Here is a 24,830-nt window from a genome sequence, read left to right as displayed (position 1 = left end):
AACACATCACATGCTGAACTGCTTCCCTTCTGTGCTCCCACAAACACACCTCCCCAGGTGCAGGTCTGCCTGTCCTACCCAGCACAGCTGGGGTAACAGATCCCACAGCCCCCAGTCTGGCTGCTGGTATTTTGCAATGCCCACACAGGGTTTGGGATAAGGTCAGCAGGGTGCTCAGACTTGCTGCTGTAACTCATCAAGCCTCAGCAAGTTCGGAACACAGTTTGTCATAATGGAGATACAATCAAAGACTTCAAATACCCTGCTAAAATTCCTCCACAGATTATTACCTTTGGAATGACTGGAAGACAGGGCATAATTCAAACAAAACAAAAAGCCACAACGTAGAACTCAGCTGCTACCAATATTGATTGGGAAAGTGAAACTAGCTTCTCCCAGCTATCGCAATGCTGGTAACCTGTGCACATTTACTCCTTGGAAAACTTGACTATTTTCTCATGCATTCACACAGGTGCAAATAAAAATGTTGGTCATTAAAATAAAATGCAAATAAAAGCAAAATTCCCCTACTCTTTAGTCTATGCTTAAATACCTACAGCTGCTTCCACCATCTGAGCAGTTTTTGAGTTCTCCGAACAACATTTCTTCAGGTGAAATCACATAACTGGGGTTTTACTTGCAGGGGATAAAAATATTTGTTACAGAAGCATTCCTCATAAAACTGGATACCCAAACTTCATCCAACAGATTTCTTTCCCTAATGAAGTACCCAAAAGACACCCAACTATTTGAACAAAATACCTATTAGAGCAGCCACATATCCAGTAATTTTACAAGACCATAACAGGGATTTCCCTGAGATTTACACTGCTCAAATCCTGCACTGCCACACTGCACACATGGGAAACCATGGAGTAGCTGCAAATGGGGAAGCACCTGTCAGCAGGTTTGCTTAAGGGGGAGGAGGATGGAGGATGCTGAGGCAAAAAGCAGTGCTTTCCATTTACTCCCAGTCTTTGCTCTCTGGGGAACAAGGACCATGGAGAATCCAACATTTGCAGCATCGGTATTAAGTTTCCCTAAACAGTGCATATCACACTGCAAGAACCCCACAGATGGAATCAGCGCAGGCCACTGTGCTATTCAAAGAAATATTTCTGATTGTTTTCCTTACTCTTGCCAGAGACTTGAGTGCTGCTTCCCAACAGGATCAGCCACTTTCCCTGACTCTCCATTACTCATGTACTCAGAAGGTACATGTACAAACTCAACTCGAGTTCAGATCTCTTGGGCAGGAACTACAGTGTAATAGTTTACCTTCTGAATCCTGACAAATTAAGGGTACGTGAAAGGCTCACCAGCTTGATGGAAGGAGCAACACCAACCAAACAGCTTTCGCAATTAAGAAGTTTGGGTCTCCGCATACCCCAAAGCAAATAGAAACAACTCCAAACCCCACAGCACTTATTTCAAAAGGTTTCTTCTCTGTTTAAGACATTTGACATGTGAGAGTTTAGTTATAGCCAGCAACTGTACAGTGCTACAATACACATGGAAAAGCAGAGTGTTCCAGAAAAGTCTGGAAATCAAAAGATGAAATGCTCAAAAATGCATGTAATATAATGCTGCAGAAAAGTCTGATGTTTTCACCTTCTAGTATATAAAAAGTTGTCAAATTACAGTATTTAAACCCTTACCAGTATGTACTGTAACTACTGCAATCCATACACACAGTATGCTGAACTTTCTCCTGTTTTTCTGTTTTCTTATGATTGGTCATAGGAATCTGTGCATCTTCATAATGCTTTTTTGCATGGCCATTCACATATCTAAAATAAATGTAAAAGAAAGAAGTTTATACTTCTAAACAGCTAATCAACATTCATTAAAAAAATAGGAATAAAAAAGGCATCCAATATTTACACCAGCATTAAAGAACAATTCACTTCTGTGAAAACACTGGCCAAATTTTCTGATGTTTTCCCCCTTTACTCTCTCCTGTGGTCCAAACTGGCCCCTCCCTCTCCTTGACGAAATCCCAGGATCTGTGCTCCTAATAGACTAATGCAGTTCCACAACTGAGAAAATCCTGAACTCCCTTCTCCCATACCTGTAATGCAGTTAGTTCTCTGTCATGCCTTCACATATACTCTTCTTACAGCTCTACCTTTTCTCCCCCAGCACTTGTGTCTGGGATCCCTTTAACAGAGTGCTGACTCCCATTTTCAGATTTCCCATTCTGCAGCATGGTTTGATGTTACAGTCATCGAGTTCATGAACTTGGGCTCTGGAGCTTGTGGTTACATAAGGGAATAAGAAATCTAAAATTCTGCAGCTCTTTTGCTGACACAATGAGCATTTTCATGCTCAAAGTTTGAGATATAGGAAATTAAGCACCTTTAATTAAAAAAAAAAAGAGCCCTAAGGTGTATTTTATCTTCTCATTCAATTATTTTCCATTCTAAGGATGGGAGCCATTTGGAAAGACAAAAAAGCCCTGCATAAGTAACTGACTCAATATCTACCAATTGCACATAAGAAAGGCTATCTGGAGACAGCAGTAATTTTTTTAAAGATTAGTAACAATTAAAATATTCCAATTATTTATTGCACACCGTTGCATACCATGAAGTACCTCCCCCTCTCTTAGCTCCCACCAAGAATAATTTTTTTAAATAAATAAACAGAGGGGAAAAAAGGGCCAGTGTCAAAAGTTTTTCATAGGACACATTATTAAAACTGTAGCACATAGTGATACCCCGATCAAACAAACAAAACCTGGAGTTCATTCAATCCACTTTAAAAGACAAAATCATTAAGTTTAATGATGCTTTCCCAGAATAACAGCACACCAGCACAGATGTTACCCAACAGAAGAAAACATGTTCACATCTCAGATACTAAATGTCAACATTAACTGCATTCCATTAATATGTGCATCTCAAACATTTATGTAGCAGCACATTTTCTACAATTACCCTGACATAAATAACAGCTGACTGTATAACTCCTCCACAATTTATTTGGTGTACTTCAACTAATACAGACATCAAGGTGAAGCCAGAAGGAATTCTGATGGCAGTTACTTCTTACATGCTATGGCAATAACTTTAGGTCCAAAACTACACTGCAGTACATTTAAGCTATTTTCAGTCTCAGCTGAATAGTTGCTGTTTCTCTCAAAATAAGCAACTTGTGGCTTTGCAACAATTCTTATTCTGTTTATCTTATCACAAAAGAGACATCTTCCACAGAATGGAACTTTACAATAACCTACTAAATTATCAGTTCTCCACACACTTTTTGAATTGAGCAATCAAATTTACTGTCCACTTTACTTTAAAAACCCAATGAGATAAAGCCCCCATATCTTGAATATAATCTCTGGACTCTCATAAAGAGTCCAGAGCAAAGAACCATGTTAAGCATAAACATACAATGTTAAATGAGATAATAAAAGGTTTATTTCAGGGAAATTTTGAACGAACTGCTTCAGAGTCAAGCAACAAAGGAGAAAGATAAAGGCCTGATTAAAAGATTTGCACACTAACACTGTACCCACCTTCCACAATGGACACTCGAACACGTCAGACAGACCCAGGGACTTTTATTTGACCGGCACACTATAAAAGATTTTTTAAAAAAAGTGTCAAATGAATGAAGTCTACTTGATTTTAAAATACAATACAAAAATATCAGAATGACAAAAAAATTGGCAAACCTTCCAATTTTTTCTTTTGGCTTATAATAACAGTCCAGTGAACAAAGGTTAAAAAGCTATGGCACTTCTGTTTCATAAAACTTGTTCTACAAGACACCATTTTAAAGAAGATATTGCAAGAAAGCCTGGCAATCTGATAAGAAGCAAACAGAATAAATTACTGTGCAATGCATGCTAATACACACCACTTATACAATGTGCATTCCTACAGTACAGTGCTGATATAGAATTTATCCATAATGACTTCACCCTCAGTCCCGCACAAGCAGCTGAAAGGTTAACACCAGTGCTGTGCTTCACAATCTGCTCAAGACATCAGAAGATGTTATCTGAGTTTTTGGCTGTCATATTTTAAGTCTAGAAAATTTAAAATATGGATGTTTTAAACTAAAGGGCTTAAACAAAACAAAAACAAACAAACAAACAAAAAAAACCTAAAAAAAAAAACTAAAAAAAAAAAAAAAAAAAAAAAAAAAAAAAAAAAAAAGGCAAACACTAAAAGGAGATGAAACACCATCCCAGGGTAGGGCCATAGAAATGGGATATTCCAACTCTAGTTTCCAACCCAGCAGGTCACTAAAAGAGGGATGTTATGAAATACGACACTTAGATTTGAATGAAATAAAATTGTTAACAACTATCCATTACCACAGAATTTACAAAAATATTACACTTCCAAACACCCAACTAATATGATGAGAAAATTAAAATAAAATGCTAAGTGCACTGCTACAAGGGCAGAGAACAAATATAAAAAATAACTTCGATTATCCACAAAATACAAAACTGTATGATACCAGTCCCATAAATTTTACACACCATAAATTTCTGCTGCTTGGAGCAGCCAGTGAAGAGAGTCAGAGATGAAAGAAAAGGCATTGGGAACTTGAGGGTCTGTGAGGCCAGGGAGTAGAAAGATAAAGAGGACTGCCCCTGGTTGTACATGTAAATTACTTATATTGTTCATTGAGGGAAAGCTTGAGAACAGCCCTCCTTTTCTGGAGTCACACCTTAAAATAAGAACTGAAGCAGTACAAAAGCTGCTCCAGGGTAGGATCATATGAGCAGGCTAATTCAGGACTTAAAGCAAAACTCAAAATACAGTTCACCAAGTGATGAACCATGGTACATAGTAAACTGTTAAGATCCAAGACTATCAGAGAAATCTAAGCTACTAAAAGTAGTTTCTTTATCAAATTAAATGTTCATTAGAAAGGAAGGGGTCAATTTTGATTCAACAGAGAACTGACAAGCTTAGCTATTTAGAAGAGCTAATACATTTTTTCCACTACCAGATTTCACCTTTTTTATTTAAATCGGGTGGGAAAAAAAGAGTACACTGCTTTTTAAACAATTGCTTTTGCATTTTAATTTATTATTACAAATAGATGCTGCATTTCAATTCAAAAGCTAAAAAACCAAGGCACGTTTAAAATGAGAATGTTACGGTGTTACATGGGGGGAAAAATGCACATTCTCCAGAAATATTTTATGAAGTAACTTCTTCAAACTCTTTAGTCAAGACACCAGAACTACTTCCTTCAGCTACTTCACTTGAGAAACAGATTTTCTCACATGTCTCAGTTACCTGGCACTGGTTCTGCAAAACCCAATTTTTCTATTTCTAAAGCCGCTTATTCCCATAGTTGTGGATGGTCATCTTGCAATAGATAGAGGGCAGCCAGGTAGAGCTGTTTTGGTTTACATTTCAAGTCAGGAACATGGAAGAAGTTTGTCTAATTTGAAGAAAACATTACCAAGAAACCCAAAATTTAACACTGGCAAACAGAAGAGAAAAGGAAGATCTTAAAACAGCTATTATCAATTAAAAATGGGCTAAAGGAACCACTGGAGTACACTGATACAGCATTATTTGCTTGAATTTACAAACAGCAGTGTAAAATATTAACCAGAAGGAAAGAAAAAGAAGCCAAAACCATTCATGTGCTTAATCTGTGTTTAAGTGCTGTGTGAAGAAAGCACTACCCCCTACACTTTCCATGCCAGGAACATAAAAAGGTCTTCCTAGGATTAAAATCCTAGCAGAAATTTCCCACTGTGAAATAACATGTTTGCTTTCACTATGTTATCATCTATGCATGGAACTTGTTCTCAACCAGTAGGTCAAAGCATTATGATTGAAACTATTACTCCTACTTTCCACTCATACCAGACAATTACAATTTCACATTCAGGTATTTTAAATACTTGTACTGCTTGTTTGTCAAGTGTTAAATTATACTGAAGGAGTGCTCATTCTGCAGGTTTAAGAGTTCTGCACAAAGCCAGCAAACAAGTCCAACCTCTGCACAATACCCAGAAAAAAAAATCACATACACTAAAATTTTCCATCTTTCCTATCAGGGAATAGGAAAAAATGGCTCATTTGTTTACTTTAACTTTTAGGAAGAACTTTGCCCCAATTGCATCACATCAGAAATGTGCAGTTTATCTTCTGCACAAACATTTCCACCCACAATGAACTCACACCACATGGACGTGACTCCCACTAAGATTAAACACAGAATCCAGTGTCAAATCTGTGACTGACAGTTGCTCTGTTCTCAGAGAATTACACAACTGATTTTTTTAAGACATTGCTGGAGAGTGCATTCTGTATTTCTCTGAGGCTGGCTCAGCAGATAGCTTCATTAAAGCCTGGCTCTCCAGGCATTCTTCAGTTCAGATCCTGAAGCAGTCATCATCTTGCTACTTTATAAATTAAATTATACTGGAAGTTTCAGGCATTACTTAGGACTCTATCAAGACAGGCACCATGGAATGCACAGCAAAATCACTGTCACTGTCCAGAACTACTTATAATCTAAACTAGAGGTAGACAGTTTGGCTTCATGTATAAAGACAATGCACATTATTCCTTTCAGATGGGGTACTGACATGAATACATTAAACTTCAAAGTAGGCCAGAAGTGAGAGAGAGCGATCCATAGCAAATCCCTTTTCAATTTGAAGAACATTACACAGCCCTGGAAGTTGACCCCTAAAACAGATTTGGGTGTTCTGGACTTTCAGGTCACACAAACTAAATCATGATGAATGATTTTCAAAATCCATTTGTACAGGTACCAATATATTCACTCCATAATCAGTTTTCCAATTGGTATTTGGAGGTTTGGTTTGTTTTTCCTTTAGCACTACTGAAAAAAGAGAGGGGAGCATTACATTAGCATCCCTTACTTCGGATTAAATTTATGTTCACACACTGTAACCAACCCCATTAAAAAAATTATCTGTCTTATTTAGTGGTATAAAGACCAAGGAACATTGGCTGCTTTCTCAGCTTGGACAAAAGTTTGGCTACTGAAACAGTTACCAACTGCCTCAATTTGCTGTATTTTTAGAATAGATTCAAGTGGTTGGGCAAAGACAACACTAACGTGTCAAAAGGGAAAGCAAAGCTGCAATGCCACAGTATTATCTGAGGCCATTTGCCACCTTACATCAAAATCATCTTAATTCAGAAACTGAGAAACACAATTTTCTATCATGTAATAGGAAGAACTCTTTTATAGAATGATTTCTCTAAGTAAAACCTGAATACTGATGTGTTACACAGTCTGCAAAGCCCTCTCTAAATGAAGAGGAATTATCAATACATCCCCAGGAGAACAAAGACTCATAAATAACTTTGGGAACACTCAGAGACTTCCACGCAGCTTCCACTTTTTGCAAATCACCCAGATAAGGTTCACAGTTATGCCAAATAGAATGAGCAAGATAGGGCTAATCAATTTGGTGTTCTCGCCACAGGGTCCCCACCCCATCCCACCCCCATGATCATGCAAATATGTACTTTTCATGCTTGATTTTTTTTTTTCTTATTGAAAACTGACTCCAACTGTGCTCTTGTGAAGCATGACTGCTCCTGGCAAACACTACATTTCTTACACAGCAAAGATGCAGACTGTCACTGAAGCAAGGTTACAGCTATGTAAAAGCACAACAGGACCTGTGGAATTAATGGGTTTGTTTAAACAGCACACTGCATAGCTGAGAAACTGGCAATAGAAAAAAGCAGCAGGAAAAGGAAGAGACACACAGGAAGCAGTTTTTGTAAAGCAGCCAAGCTCAGAAACCTGCAAGATGCAGTGTCCACCAGAGATCTGGCAGCAGCACAGCCATGTGATCGACACAGCGAGACCCTAGGCCAGAGCTGCCACAGAACGGTGCTTACAGCCACGATTTAAAATAGCCCTTCATTGGTACACTAAATAAAAGGTCACCAAATATCAGCATATTAAGAGCAATACTTTAGTCCTTCTGTTAAAAGCACTTTGACTAGAAACAAGATTAGGGTCACTAAACTATTTCCAATAGTCTCCATAGCCTTTACCAGACAGCCTGGGCTTAGCTCTCAAAAAGAGCTATAGCAGCACTCCTATGTTACTGGCCCAATTATAGACCTCAATAACACAGTGACCTGCACAGAAACATCTCCGGACTAATTGATCTCGGGTCAGTTCACTTTATGCTCACACAATGGGTCAGCTATACCAAAACAAGCTAAACTGAATTTAAAAACCCCACTGTTGCTCCATTCAGGAAGAAGGAACAACATTTACAAACTTGTGGTATCAGTGGTACACTGACATTGTGCTGAGGAAGTAATCCCACAAACACGAGCACTTGATGACACATACCTATGCTACGTAAGTACAGCGTGCTCTATCATGTGACATGTGCCTATCCAAAAAGCCCACAATAATACTGTTACAAGAAATGGACTACTTTTCCTTTCCCATACCTCTACCTTAATTTTGTCTTAAAAATCTCTCAGTGTCCTGTTTAATTATGTTTTAGTAATGGGACTCCCATTTTGCTCCTTAAAGAACCTGTCAATTGCAGTAGAAGAGAGCTGGGCAGTCTCCACTAGCAACATGTGAAGGAAAAAAAGCAGCAACAATCCACACAACAAAATGAGAAACTCCTTCCTGGTAAAACATGAACCTTCTGCTGTGACACATCAGGCCTAAGGAATCAGACTGAAAGCTACCTTTTCCAAGAATCTGGAAGTAAAGGTGGGAGAAATTTGCAAGCAAAAATCCTGGTGACAACAAAAAATTCTGTACTAGTAGTTAACCAAATTTACAAAAACTCCTTTAGTAATAGCATTTCAAATGCAAAGATTTTCAGTCAAAGGATTCAAAGCATTTTTCAGAAAACCCATTTCCATTTTACAGATGAGAACAAGAGATTGAATCATTTACCAAAATAATTTTACCAGCATAGATCAGAAGTGAGCCTACTACCCATACACCTTAGTCCTTTAAATTATTTTAACTGCAGCCAAGGGGAAGACATCCCAAAAGCCATCACTCTACGCAAAATTTGTAAGGTGATTTGCCAAAACAGCTCTGAATTGAACACATAAAACTTCCCATATGCAATATACAACAGGCATCAGGTATTTGAGAGTCATCCACCTAAGCTGGTGTTCTAAGTAGGGAATCATGCAAGTTATTAACCTATGAGAAACATCAACACAAAAAGAGTGGGAAGGAGGATCCTAGGAACCATAGACCGGTCAGCCTGACCTCAGTATCTGGCAAGATAATGGAGCAATTTATACTGAGTGTCATCATGCAGCATCTACAGGATGGCCAGGTTATCAGACCCAGTCAGCATGGGTTTAGGAGAGTTAGGTTGTGTCTGACCAACCTGGTCTCCTTTTATGACCAAGTGACCCTCCTGGTGGATGCGGGACAGGCTGTGGATGTATCTATTTGGACTTCAGCAAGGCCTTTGACACTGTCTCCCACAGCACACTCTGAAAAAGCTGCAGCCCACGGCTGGGACAGGAGCACTCTGTGCTGGGTTCAGAACTGGCTGGATGGCCGGCCCAGAGAGTGCTGGTGAGCGGTGCTGCATCCAGCTGGGGACAGTCACCAGTGGTGTCCCTCAGGGCTCTGTGCTGGGGCCAGTTCTGTTCAATATTTTTATTGATGACATGGATGAGGGTGTTGAGTCCTTCATTAGTAAATTTGCAGACAACACTAAGCTGGGAGTGTGTGTTGATCTGTTGCAAGGTAGGAGGTCTCTGCAGAGAGACCTGGAACGGCTGGGTAGATGGGCAGAATCTAACAAGATGAAGTTTAATAAGTCCAAGTGCCCAGTCCTGCATTTTGGCCACAATAATCCCCTGCAGCATTATGGGCTGGGGACGGTGTGGCTGGACAGTGCCCAGGCAGAAAGGGACCTGGGAGTACTGGTCGACGGCCGGCTGAACATGAGCCAGCAGTGTGCCCTGGTGGCCAAGGCCAATGGCATCCCGGCCTGTATCAGGAATGGTGTGGCCAGCAGGAGCAGGGAGGTCATTCTCTCCCTGTACTCGGCACTGGTGAGGGCACACCTTGAGCGCTGTGTCCAGTTCTGGACGCCCCAGTTTAGGAAGGACCTTGGGACGCCTGAGCGCATCCAGAGGAGGCAACGAGGTTGGTGAGGGGCTGGGAACACAAGCCCTATGAGGAACGGCTGAGGGAGCTGGGGTTGTTTAGCCTGGAGAAAAGGAAACTCAGGGGTGACTTTATCACTTCCTGAAGGGTGGTTGTAGTCAGGTGGGGATTGGTCTCTTTCACCAGGCAGCAACTGACAGAACGACAGGTCACAGTCTCAAGCTGTGTCAAGGGAAATTTAGGTTAGATATTAGGAAAAAGTTTTTCACGTAAAAGGTGATAAAGTACTGGAATGGTCTGCCCAGGGAGGTGGTGGAGTCACCATCCCTGGATGTGTTTAAAAAAAGACTGGATGTGGCACTCGGTACCATGGTTTAGTTGAGGTGTTGGGGCTGGGTTGGACTCAATGATCTTTAAGGTCTCTTCCAACCTTGTGATTCTGTGATCAAGGAGACAAATGCACTGGATGTGGTCCCTCCTCTGCGCTTACATGGTAGAACTGCAAAAAGGTTCTGCCCACTGCTGGAATCCACAGCTCTGGAACTCCCTCTGGATGCAGGCAAAATTTTCTTCAACGATTGAATAAATCAGCAGAGGCATTTTCTCCACAAAATCCCCTTTCATTCAAGATGTGAACATCCCAAGTTTAATGCACGTACCTCCTACCCTTGAAAGACCTTCTTTACAGACAATTTCTAAATTCTGAGGTAGGACTGCCAATTCCTTCCCATGAGTAAGTATTTCTTTTGGGGAACAGTGAAACAAAGCAAGGGACCGAGTGAAACTTTCACCGAGCCTAGCAGTTACAGTTTTCACCCAGGCTGCAGGCTCTACAGCAAGGAATATCTGTGCACTCTACATTCAAAATCCACCAAACTAAACACTCAGTTGTTAAAATTGAGACTGGAACCAAGGATTTTCCACCAAGATGAATGGATCAAATCATAACATTCAAGAGCCATGTGCAGTCTTTCCTCCTGGCCCACAAACTCACTTATAAACCAGCATATACAATAAACAGAATCTCAAGGCAAAAATTACAAGTCTCCCTCATCACAGAACATCAGCCAAGACTGCAGGGTAGGTGGATATGTGCAGAATCAGACACTGGCATTGAAAAAACACCTTATTACCAGTAACAAAGAAGCCTTAAAGAATGCAGGTATCCTCCAAGGTACATTAGTACTTTTACCAGCAGCATGTAAAAATGCCTAATAGGCAATGTAAGTTCCTTACTACTAAGTACACCTACACCAACACAACTGATCAGGTTCCCAGATTCTGACAATCATTTGTGTATTTAAAAAGGCAGTTCCTTCAAGTGTACACAAAAGCTTTATTATTATCTAACCTTACTGTATGTTCACATTCAGGAGGAATCAAAAGTACTGAAAAGACAGGGTAGGCCTTAACATACCCAGAAGTGCAGTAAGAATACTAACCCTATCTTATAATCTAGGAATATGTCCTTCAAAGTTAAATACAGAGTTAAATATTCATGCTTGTTCACTGTGGGTTGTTTTTTTTTTTTTTTTTTTTTTTTTTTTTTTTTTTTTTGCATGGGGAATATTTAAAGCATGTATGCATGTGGGAAAAGCATCTGCTCCACATTTAAGGCCAGCAATTCCAGGTGAATAACTGTAATGGAAGTCAGGTGACTGAAAAAGGAAGTAAATGTTGCAAGAGTATTTTTTTAACCCCTGAGCAGATGAAACCCCCATTCTAAACAAAGAATGCAGGAAAAAGGAACATTACAGACTTTGAAAACTAGTGACATGTTCTACACTTAGAAGCCAGCTGGTCTTACTGTTCAGGTTTTAAAGAATACTCCCATTTGTTTTCAAACTTAATTTCAAAAAGTTTTTCTTTCCCTCCTTCCCTCTGCCCCATTAAAAGAAGTTTATATGTGCACTAAATTTGCTCTAAACTCTTAACTGTTACAAAAAAAAAAATCTATTTAACAATATGTTGCACAACTTTCATGTGTAAGACATCTTTACTGCATATTTTAGAAAACAGCATTCTAGCCAAAACTAAACCAGACAGAAGGGGAAAAGGTTTTCAATTAATACTATTTAAAATGCATTGTTTTAAAATGAGCTAACACACACATAACTAAACTAAAAGTTAAGAAAATACTAAGGAAATTTCAATTACATTTATATCAAAGCAAGAGAACTCACAAGGAAGCAAGTCTCCTAGTAAGCATTGCTAAACATATAAAAATGTTAAAACCTTTCACAATGAAGAAAAGTCTCAACAATATCAAATCATAGCCTGACTCAAATCACATTCAAATATAAGAAAATTCAAATAAAACTCCAAAGAACATTTAAAGAAAGAAACAAACAATCCTCACTTGCAGCTATGAAAAAAACCCCAAGTTACTTCCCTGTCTTTATCTTTCAGACAAAATGCAAAAGATCGGGTTTCTAGTACGAAGACAAGCCATTTAGTGATAGTTTGTGAACTACTATTTGTGCTCATGCATACCTGTACATGTAGTTTCCTCCCCCTTGTGCTAAATAAAAGCATTGCTCAGTCTCATAGAAGAAATTTCACGTGGTTACAGTGAACTATTCCCATTTACAGTGGAAAACCATAAATAATTTAGATATACTAAACAACATTTGCGTGAGAACATAAAGCATGGTTAGGTGCACAACTTCTCACAGAATAGGTAGGTCACTGAAGTGCCCAACACATTCCAAACGCTGAAGAACGTCAGAGAACAAGGCGGTCAGCTTCATCGGCCTGAAATTCTCTTCCCCACACTCAATCACACTGGCTTCAGTTCGGCATTCAGATTATGCAATCAGAATTCCACACTGAGAAACAGGGATGTTACAAAAATGCAGGCTTTTTTGCTTGCCTGTATTCTCAGTTCAGTGATGGAAAAGCAGACAAGGAGGTCAGGAAAACTACTTCTAAGCAGTATAAACAGGTCCCCAGGAAGTGGCTGAACTGGGGGAAGGAGGTGCCAAACCAAAGTCAGGTCACTCCCACCAGCACTACAGAGACACCCCGAGCTCACTGCACCGCTGCTCTGGGTAAGGGAGGGAGAGACAGGATCAGCGTTGCCAGTCACACACAGACATCCGGCTCCCAGGCTACACCAACGCCATTTCTTCTGAGAATTTCATCTTTCTATATGTCCAGCCAAACTTCAGGACAAGGCAGATGTGTCAGCAGTTGATCTTCCCACATATACCACAAAAATCACATCCTACCTGAAAGCACAGTGAAAAGTATGGAAAGACAGACTGACAGAAAGAAAACAATAGGAGGCAGTCTGATCTTAATGAACAGGCATAGACAAAAGCATTTTTTTTAAATTACTGCCTCTATTTCTCCTTTACACTCTAAAACCACTACTTTGGCTACTTTGATAACGAATTAGCATACAACTTTAAATACATATATTTTAAAATTGAATGTTTTTGGCCTTCACAGAAAAACAGATATCATTCCTCAGTGTAGCAGTAGCATCCACAAAAAAAAAAAAAGAAGATAGTAAATCTTTATATTAGAGCAAGACACATAAATACTCATTTTCAGACAGCAGCCAGAAAAAACGCACCAAAGCCAAAGGTGTAATGTAATTTTGAGTAACTCAGCAAATAATAGCAGGTCAAAATATGCAAGCTGGGAATAAGAGGGAAAACAGAGAAAAAAAACAGAAAGAAGTCTTCTTGTTTTCTTTATATAATCTAGTAATAACCTGTTTGTTTGTAGTTGCCACTATTACATTCCTACTTCCCCAATACCAGCAAAATATACATTAAACCATCCCTGTGACAAAAAAAAAAAAAAAAAAAAAAAAAAAGAGAAAGAAATGCATGGTGGATGAAAACATTACCAAATCAAAACATGAACTGAAGGGTAAAACCTCCAAAAAATTAAAAAAGTCAAGGTTATGGTGAGAAAACATTATAAGTAAGTATGTAGTTATTATATTTCACTATTATTAGCATTTGTAAATTATTTTAATATAGTACAGTTTGTAATCGCTTTTGATATAGTGTAATTTGTCAGCCTTTTATGGTTAATACCCTAATCTCTATGTAAACTGTATATCTTAGTGTAATAAATATATACATTATAGTTTAGGCTTACGCAAAATATTAAAATAGAGGCTATGTACTGTGTATTATAACATTAACTTTTGCAGAAGTAATTGTAGTTGTGAAATAATAACTAATCCCTTTATTTTTGTAGCTGACTGACAATAGTGAAATAGCTAATGTTGATTGAAAGTACTTGTAAAACTAGCTATAAAGTCTGTATGATAACATTGGAAAAAACCAAACAAATAACACCAAAAGCACAAGGAAGCATATAGCATAGACCCTTCGGCTAACAATAAAACCACAAACCACAGACCAGGGGGCCCCATGAAGAAATAAAATACAAGACTCTCAGAATCCCATCTGCATTGTGGCATGTACTCCAAGAAGATGTGGTCAAGGGTCAAACTACGATAAAGAATTTTCGGACCGTGTAAACTCAAAGGAATGTTTGTATATATATATATATATATATATAATATTCATTAATATGTATTTGACCAATGCAATGAGAAAGTGTATAGGAAGAGTTGTTATAGTTAACGGTGTGCTTCTAGCAGTTCATCGTGCACCCCAGCGCTGGGTACTATCCCTTTTATCTCTTATTAAACTTTTAAAAATTTTAAAGAGTGAGCTTTGTTTCTCAAAATACACCTATTTTGACACAGACAAGCAGATGCTCACATTCCCACCTATGAATTACCTTGAAAAATCAGTGTTTCCCTGTTTGATATTGATAAGGACCTTCAACCCCCATCCCCAAACCTGAGGGTATCACCTTGCTTCACAGGCAAAAAGCTGTCTGCTTGCACCACGGGGGGGCAGGCCAACTTCCAAAACCACCACCTTTTTCTGCCAGGCTGCCTGGGGGTATTGGGATTTGATTCACCTGGGTAATTAAATCTGGCACACAAATCCCAAACTATGTTTACAAATCTAAAATTATGCAAGATATTCCAAAGGGGATATCTCCAGAGGATTGCTTTGACATACCAGATAAGACTGCTAAATGCCAAGTGTAGTCATTATGTTAAGTACCATTTAACATATCCTCTAATAATCGAGGAAAATAATTTTTAAGGACAAAATCTTACACTACTCCCATAACAAGGGCACCATAAAGCAATTCCAATTCACTCTACAATAAAATCTGTTTCCTCCAACAGTACTGAAATATAAATCAGAACAGCCTTAACTAGTTTTCAGATCCAAATTTTTGAGTAAATTGCACTTTCTAACCTTCATGGAATATAAATTTTAATTAATGGCTTTTAATCACTTTTTACCTAGGTAAGGAATGTTAGTTAAAACAAAAAGCAAAGCATGAACGGGGTACTAAATGAAGTGAGTGCTACTGATCAAATGAGAAATGGCTCAAAGCTTAATTTCATTCCAAACACTAGGTCTGAAACTTTCACTCTGTCAACCTCATACACACACGTGACTAAAAAAAGCCAAAACTTAACGACTTTAAGTGTGCCAGCCTCAGCACCTTGACACGATCAAAGCATAAGGCACTGATACTGTTTAACACCTGCATACCCTGAAGAGCTTGGGAAAGGCAGGTGCAAATCATCCTGCTTACATTGAAACCAGCTGTAATGAGATTTACCCTAATCTGAGGAAAATCAAGAGTCTGCCATGCACACGTAAGTGCCTCATCCTGCTTCCACAATGTCAGACGATCCTGTCTCCTTACCTGCCACACTTTGAAGAGTCATTTCAAAGCACTGGATACTTACAACAGACAGTAATAAAATTTGCCCTTCAAAGTTGATCTTCAAAATCATCATGAACATTAGATCTAGTTTCTCAAAGGCAACATATTAAATGTCTATTTCTTTCCTCTGAAGCACCTCTTCCCCAATCTAATGTTCAAATTTTGTGACAGATTATGATTGTTGTGTAGAGTATAAACAAAATTTTCAAAAGAAAATCCAGGAAATATTAATCCCCACCAATTTAAGTTTACTAACTTGTAAAAGATACTAAGCATCTGAAAGACTCACTTCTTTTTTGCAATTAAAAGAAAATTTCCATCTAACTCATGAAACCAAAATTAAGACTTTTATCCTATCTCAATAAACGTCTATCTTCTAACAGAACTGGTTCCAAAGCAGTGTGCTCTACCTCACAGGCCATGGTAGCTGCTGACCCCATGGTCAGTTCACACATCAGTAACCAATTCAAACGAGGAAAAAAAACAAAACAACAAATTTAAGGAAAGCAAGACTGAGTCTGCAAAAGCATAAATCTAACAAGCTAACTTAAAACAACAGCCAGGGAATTAATCTAAGGAGATATTACAACCTATAAAATAGAGTTACTAACAAGCATTCCTGCATAGCAGTGACCCAGAGAAATGAAAAGGTGAAAGAGTACCCAACTCTGAAATTAAAGTTACTAAATAAAAAGGGGTAATTTTAAAATGGCATTTACCTTGTCATTTAAATTTCAGAATAAATCTGGCAATTTCAAGGCCAAATTAATTTTCCAGGTATGGGGTGACAAATAATCCTCACACACACAATACAGACCATTAGATCCACACACTGTCCATGATCTCACCCTGAGTTTACATGCAGAGAACTCAAGTTTTCTTAGGAATAAGGTCCTACCTACCACTCTCCAGTTTCAGCAATTTTTCCCTCCTCCTACATTACAGTAATCATGAAAAGACAGAAGAAATCAGGACCTCTACTAATAAAACTGGAAAAGCAGACAGAGACAGAAGTACTTATGGAAATGGAGAAGCAACACTAAGAAGCAGCTGGGATGAAAAGGAAAGACAAGAGGGTAAAGTCTGTACCTGTGCTTTTACACTCGACTTGTTTTGGGACTGACTGCAATGGTCCAAAGCCAGAAATCACAGTGTGGCAGAATGGCATTACCGACCCCAGTGAAAGCAGAACAGTGAGACTAATTTAATTGAGAAAACCAAATCTGATGGGAGGTAGGCTGGGAAGCAGCAAACAAACAAACAAAAAAAAAACCAACCAAACAAACAAACAAAAAAAAAAAAACCAAAAAACATCAAAAGCAGCCTGACCCAGTGCAGTCACATTCTTGAAAGCTCTACGCAGCCCAAAACATTTGATCTCAAATCTAAATAAGCACTCAGGGATATCTGGGGTTATTCTGAACAAACTGAATTTACCAAATATTTTAGTAACTTAAAACACACACAAAGAGAGTCGTTAACTCAGCATGTAGATTTCCACCATAATCACTGTTTATGAGGCCTCACAAAGCATGCTCATGCTGGTTCTCCTGACTTTCATATTCCCAGTGTCATTTCCAAATCCCACAATGTATGTTTCTGACCACTGGTGCAATTACAACTCTTATGCAACAGAAATCAGAAAGCAAAAAATTGATGCCAGGCACATGTATTCAGCTTTTGCAGGAAACACCAGTCTACAGCCAGAACTGCTCTTCAATACTTAACAAAATTTTGTTCTTTAAGGGGGAAAAAAAAGTATTCAACTGACAGTCATCTGAAAAAACAAGTTTTAAGCATCTTTCACAAGTGCAATTCCCCTTTAAAAAAAACAAAAATCACAGAATCTCTACTTCAGCAGATGCAATCCTATCAGTCCACAGTTGTTCTTCTAAAGAAAGAACTTCCAATTCTACACTGAACAACCAATGAGCCCAGTGAGAACAATTAATGAATCCTCAACCACACAGAAAAAAGTTGGAAAACTGCTCCAGCCTTGCACAGGTGTGCTTAGAAGATTGCAATCTCACTTAGGTGGGGCAGGGCTCCCTGTGGTTTGATGACTCTATGAAAAGCTGTTGAGAAATACCACATCTGAGCTGTTCCAGAGTACTTTTAATAATTACATGATTTGCACAACAGTGCTGAAGGTGTGGCACATCATACAAATGCAACAGCTTCAGTCTGTGACACAGTACTGCCAGTGCCTCCAGCTACTCTGCTTCCAACTTCACACAAGTTTCAGAAATTAAAGTGTGTGGAAAGACTGCAGTCCAATTGGAATTAGCAGATATCTGCCCACATTATTTCACATGACAGCACTGATTAAAAGCCATTTTCAGTTTCTATACTATTTCTACTTTACATATATATCTTCTCCTAAATGCCCAATTACAACAACCTGCCTATAGATCTGGGGAAAAAAAAAAAAAACCAAACCACAAAAAAAACCCCACAACACAAACAAACCAAAACATTCTGCACTTTCTTTTGATAATTTTGAAGCTTCTCAAAGCAAATACACGCTGCTTTCTGCACTGCTTACTGTACACAGCAGGCCTGACTGGATCAAATACCCAGGGGAAAGCATACCACTTTATGAACCGGGGGGGGGGGGTGTGTGTGTCTTAAATTCTCTGACTTCCAAACTACCTAACAGGAACATAACAGAAGACGTAGAGACACTTAAAAATGAACATAATTATTACTTATTAACTGAGAGCAAACCCGTTGATATTTGGATCACACCCCTGCTGGCAGTGCTTCCTCCCAGTGCTTTTTTAAGAATCTTCCTCCATCACAAGACCTCCAAAGCAACTCTGGCAGGAAGCTTTCAAGGAAAACTTATTTCAGCCAACTGAGAGCAGCTCAGGCTGATGCACACACTCCTCTAACCGACTCGCTACCTTCAGTAAGGCTGGCTTCCAAATACCAGCAACAAATGCAACACTCCTCCACTACACAGTGACACAATATTCAAGATCAAGTAACAATATTCAAAAGTGCCTCCATATTACCTTATTACCTCTTGCAATCAAGCGTTTTTGTGGAGAGACAAGGAAAAGATACTCCACCAGTGTACATCACTCAGCATGGCAACTACAGCTCCACAAACCTCTAGAACCCCCGATAATGACAAAAATAGCCACTGACAGTCTGAACTAAAACTCACTCTCCAACCTATTCTGCAACATTTTGCTATCACTAGCACATCAGGTGGCTGCCAGAAAGTTTCTTGGATCACTATCCTTTACTGGAAAGGTCAGCAACAACTACAAACAGGACTGACAAGTTCTGATTTTAAGACAACACAGTTGATGAGAGATGCCTTGTAATTACAGACTGTAGAAAACTGCCTTCCAAATAGTTTTCTACAACTGGGACACCACCACCACCAAACAGAACTAAAACCACACAATTTTAGAAAACAGCATCAAAAGTAATAGAAAATGCATTAAATTTTGACAAGGTATTCATTTACATGCAGCATTGTCTGTTTAATTTTATATTACAAAATTACATCAAACTCAGCAAATACAACGTAGTATCTAGCGTGACCTGACATAAACCAGTATTATGTATCTTTAAAAAAAAATAGAAGTCACCAAAATGAGTACAAACAATAAGAAGACAGTACTCTACATACTATTAGGCAGTTAATACAGCAATAATCACATACTATTAGCTGGAAATGAGAACTGAGGCACTACAGCTTTACTATACTAGTAGAAATGCAATAGGTATTTTTAAAAAACACGCAATTTCATTTGCTTTAAATTAACAGGAGCCTGCTGTTTGTTCACTGGACTGCTTTAAATACTATGTAACTAGCTTTTTTCTCTGGCCACTTGTTAAGACTTCAACAGTTATCTATGCGAGTACTGTGTGACTTATCTTTATTTTCTTAAAAAACATTACAAACAAAAAGCTCCCTTAGATATGGTGCCATTATTATTCAGTTCCCAAAAAGCCCTCATACCTTCCCCCCTGCCTCAGTGCTGTAAAATAACTCGGGTGATTGCCCAGCAGTTGGCTCTCCTCGTAGGTGCTGGTTTGTGAGAAACTCCTCTGAACAACAAAGAAAAATTTGTTCTAAGTGCTGAACTTCTTTGTTGAGAAGCAGAATACATAGGAAGGTAGCCATAAACTGGCTATTATTTTAAGCTAGGAAGTTATATTAATACCTCAGAATATCTTTTTACTTTTGGTACTTTTATCTAAGTTCTCTGAAGGGTGGTTCCCATATGCTTCTTGTTGACAACTTTGCTTACCCTTGACATTCTGAAGATAACAGATGGACTTACAGAATTAAACTTCTGGTCAATAATTTGTTTGTTTTTGTAAAAAAAAACATTAGGGACAACAATTTTTCCTGTACTTTTCCTTCTAATAATTTCTCCACATGACTCCACTGTAAAGTGTACACCCTCTAAATCAAAAGCATTACAGAAAAAAATAACTGGTTTTGCAAAAGGAAGCAGAAACACTACCACACCTTGGCTCCCGGAAACTGCAATCAGGGAACAAGTTAAGTAAGCAACAGCCTTCCCACACCGAGGCACTGACACTACGAGACAAAGAAGAACCATCTTTCCTTTAAAAAAAAGGAACACCTTAAAATACATCCAGCCCTTCAGTGCTCCCTAGTCGGTCATTCCCAAAGGAGGCTCTCTCTCTTTCTCTCCAGTATCCACAGGCACAAGTCCCGCTACGACTCTACGCAGGGCCTACTTCCCATGTGAAATCGATGTGGTTGGGTCCGCTTTCATACGGAGCACAACTGAACACAACTACAGCAAACAAACAACAACAGCAAACATCGGGGGTTAATCTGTGTAGAAAGCTAAATTTAAAACACCTGGCGCACGGCACGTTTAAAGGGAACGCCCCTGAACAAACAAGATCATGTGAGGGACAGTAGTGTCGACGGGATATTTGCATTATTAAATCAAAGAGCAAAATACTAGAAAAAAGACGACCTCTACACTCCTACCGATTCACAGGCAGGTGAGCGTGACTCCCAAACCCCCACAGACCACCTTCACTGAGATGTTCCTTGGTCTGAAGGGGGGTCCCAAGCGACGCCTTAAGCCGTAACAGTCTTATTAAAACTACACACTCTAAACTCCTTCCAAAAGCGTGTATTATATTAAAAAAAAAAAAAAAAAAAAAAAAAAAAAAGGGAAGTAATCTCCGGCCAATTTGAAGAACACACTGACCCTGCAGCTGCCAGCGGCTCCTCTCCCGTCAGCCGCGGTCCCGGGACAGAACCGAGCACGCAGCTCCTCCGGCAGACAAAAGGAGCGCAGAGCGCGGCCCCTCAGAGCTCCGCGGCGCCGAGCGTCGGCCCCGCCGGGACAAAGTCCGCTGCCCACCTCGGGCCGGACAGCGCTGCGCCGGTAGCCCGGGGCAGGGCCGGGGCTGGGAGAGCAGCCCCCGCTCCTGCCTCGACACGCGGCTCCCCCGCGGGCGCAGCGGCGGCTAGAAGGCGCAGCCCCCCTGAGAGGGTCCTGCGGGACGGCCCCGGCGGGTGGAGGCCGGTGCAGCCGCCCTCCCCCGCGCCCCCGAGCCCTCCCCCGCCCGCAGAGCGCCCTCCCGCCGCTGGGCAGCGAGGACAAAGGAACGGCCGGGCTACCTCGGGCCGGGAGGGCCGCGCAGCGCAGGCCGCACTCACCGCTGCAGCACCAGGAGGAGGGCGAGCCCTGCGGGAACTTGGCCGAGTCGGGCGCGATGCAGACGCTGGAGCCGAGGTGCGGGCACTCCATGGCGGGCGCGGCGAAGCGGGGCGAGCGGGCGGCTCCTCGCGGCGCTACAGCGGCGGCGCCCCGCGCACAACAGCCATCTTAAGGACGGCCTCCCGCTCCGCGCCGCGCGCGGCCGGGCCGGGCTTTGCGGGCAGCCGCCCTCTCTCCCGTCCGCTCCGCGCGCCGCTCCCCACCCGCCGGGCTTTGCGGGCAGCCGGCCGCCCCAGGGCAGCTGCGAGCGGCCCGGCCCGGCCCGGCCCGACCTGCGGAGCTCCGGGAGTGCTGTGGGGTGAACGGACCTTGAAGAGCATCCACTTCCAACCCCTTCCACTAGAACAGGCTGCTCCAGGCCCCATCGAACCTGGCCTTGAACACTTCCAGGGATGGGGCATCCACAGCTTCTCCGGGCAACCTGTGACAGTGCTTCACCAGCCGCACAGTAAAGAATATTCTAATAACTATTCTAAACCTGCTCTCTTTCAATCTGAACCCGTTCCCATTTGTCCTCTATCACTTCATGCTCTGCCATATAGTCATGCCCGATCTTTCCTTTAGGTTCCCTTGAGAATTAGGTCATTCTGAAGCTTGTCTTCTGGCTGAACAATCCCCAAAATTCTCTCAGCCTATCCTCACAGCAGAGCTGCTCCACCCCTCTGGTCAACTTGGTGGCCTCCTCTGGACTCACTCCAGCAGCTCCACGTCCTTCCTGTGCTGGGGGTGCAGGTGGGGTCTCACCTGAGTGGGGCAGAATCCCCCCCTTTTCCCTGCAGCCCAGGACACGTCTGGCTTCCTGGGCTGCATGCACTGATTGCCAGCTCATGTCCAGCCTCTCATCCAATGTTCTGTTCTGTAAGATGCACAGCCTGAGGCTTGTGCCAACATTTTTTTAAGAGCTACATGGCCTCACATTTAGCTTGTTACTGAATTTCCTACTCTATGACTGTAACATTTAAGTGGTAATAAAAGTATAGATGTTGTGTAACAGCTTTACAAGATAATGTAGAATAACAGTTCTCACACTCAGCAATTTGCAATACCAATATGCAGTTCCTTTTTAAATAGAGCAAATAAAGTCCACCAGCATAAAAGTGAGGATTTTTTAGTCTAAGGAACTGTGACAACCATTGTATATTACGAGTTTTAGACCCTTTCTCTTACCTTAATGTGAGAAACACAATTTTGCCACTGGTTTTGCCCATTGTGTGACCTTTGTGTAGACACGGAAAGCATCTATCTCAATGTATTATATGTGGTACTGCACTATTTCATGGAGGAATACTTTAGAAACTGACAGTTCTGTATGGATTTTCAGATGAGCTACTTTAAATATTCACATCAAAGATGTCTTGGTGGTCACTAATCTCATTGGCAAAATGCCATTCTTTACTCTTTGTTCTTTTTCACCCTGTTTAAACAAGGGGGAGAAATTCAGATCATGAAAGACCCAATTCTTCACAGCATCAGAAACTACTTGGATTACACTCTATGGAATTAGTTTGCATTTCTAGCTGTATAGCTAGAAGCAACATTACCTCATTGATACCAAACTGTGAATAAAATGGCTGCAAATGTTACCTTGACACAAAACAATAGGTCTTCCTCTCACGCTCCCCCATCCTTCAAACTTGTAATATTTGATCTATTAAGTAAGTAACATTCCCATCATATACTTTACTGGTTATATTATATATAACCTGTATAAAAATTTATATAATATTTTATAAAATTTATATTTATATAAATGTATATTTAGAAATTTAAATAAATTTATTATTTATAAATTTTTATTTATATAATATTTTATGTAAAAATTATGTATTAAAATGTATATAATTTTTGAACAAGCAAATACAAATAGAGAAAAAAATCAACTGGGCAAACAATATTTAAATTTGCTTCATACAACATACAAACCTTGATATACATCTAAGAATTACTAGTTTAAGGAGCTTTTAAAAAGGTGGTCATGTTAGCATGCTTTACATTAGCCAAAGGGTCCTTTTGTTTACTCTGCAACCTCTGCCACAATATATAATGAAGACAATACATTAAAGCAGCAGTTTGACTGCAGTTGCTGTGTTTTCTAAGCAATGCATACATTTAATCCTCGTGTTGTGCCCCACCCATCCTTACACACAAACAACGTATAAGAAACCTCAATTTCTTTCTTAGATCTGCTCTTCTCACTTTCCCCTTGTACCTGCATCAATTGGCCTTCTTCAAGCACTATAAACCAGAGTTTAACAAAAACAGTCAGTTCTTACCTCTGTGTGGATTATGTTAGCAGTATATTTAGTCTTTCAAAGTAAGGAAACAATATATTAAAAAGATTAAATTTAAATATGGTAAAATAAACACATTTATATGTTTTTGGTTGTCTACTTTCACTTTAGCACTGCTATTACTGACTTTATGCCTTGTTCCTTTGCAAGATAATGGAGTTTTCTTTCTTTTTTCATTTGCAGCCATTCACTGCATCTTTGAACAGTGTAATTCTGTACAAAAATGTGCTCATTTCTTTGTTTTAGTTGCTATGCCCTCCGAAAATGTGGTAGCCTTTAAGTGTTTTTATCTCTAGCTGACAAGATAAGTACTTTAAGTAAGGATGATTTTATCTCTTAGGGAGTAATGATGCATAGCAGTTATCACATATGTGATGATGCATAAGGACCAGTATAAGCATGTTTGTAATGCAGCCTCTTTGCCGATTGAAAAATAATTGATCACTAATGCAACTCTTAGCACTCAGATCTCAAAAGCTTTGCTTACAACAAGGGTAGTTTTAAGTGGCTTGCAGTGAGGTGTACATGTTGAGTTCAGAAGAAAACTAGAGTAGGGGCTCTGGGTATGATTTTCCTTTTTGGTTAGCTTTTTCAGTAAGATTTCTTCAGTACAAATCACTTGATTTGGAATCAGAGCCTCACCTCTTACTCCCATCCTTCTGAAGCGATATGCGGAATAAATAAATCGACTCCACACCCTGGGGTAGTTATGAAGTGGGTCTGTGTGTCAGCGCCCGGCACAGGTGAGATAGCTCTCCAAAACTTGTGCCCCGAGCCTCAGTCTGACCCACACCTTTATTCCCAAAGATGTTCCATATGCAATACATTGCACAACTTTTTCATGCATATTCAACCCCTGGCCTGTCCTCGCCTCTCATGCTAAATAGGTCCACGCCCTTCTGGGCACGCCTGGTTTGCTGTG

General features: G+C 40.1%; 1 protein-coding gene across 3 annotated transcripts in view; it reads right to left on the bottom strand.

The window, feature by feature from the left end:
- USP3 (ubiquitin specific peptidase 3) overlaps positions 1-21,941 on the bottom strand; it is a 42,182-nt gene extending 20,241 nt beyond the window's left edge. Inside the window, exons 1-3 of one of the 3 annotated variants that reach the window (XM_053954259.1) lie at positions 21,518-21,941; positions 3,524-3,584; positions 1,659-1,790 (exon numbers count right to left, since the gene is read on the bottom strand). In XM_053954259.1, coding sequence (XP_053810234.1) covers positions 1,659-1,790; positions 3,524-3,584; positions 21,518-21,647 — 323 coding nt within the window. In that variant the 5' untranslated portion in view covers positions 21,648-21,941. The remainder of the gene's footprint in view (positions 1-1,658; positions 1,791-3,523; positions 3,585-21,517) is intronic. The other 2 variants (XM_053954257.1, XM_053954258.1) reach the window with 2 other exon arrangements.
- Between the last annotated feature and the right edge of the window lie 2,889 nt (positions 21,942-24,830).

Source organism: Vidua chalybeata, chromosome 13, assembly GCF_026979565.1.
Source record: "Vidua chalybeata isolate OUT-0048 chromosome 13, bVidCha1 merged haplotype, whole genome shotgun sequence".
Classification (NCBI taxonomy): domain Eukaryota; kingdom Metazoa; phylum Chordata; class Aves; order Passeriformes; family Viduidae; genus Vidua; species Vidua chalybeata.
Note: the sequence above shows the minus strand (reverse complement) of the source record. Positions and strands in the feature narration are given on the sequence as shown.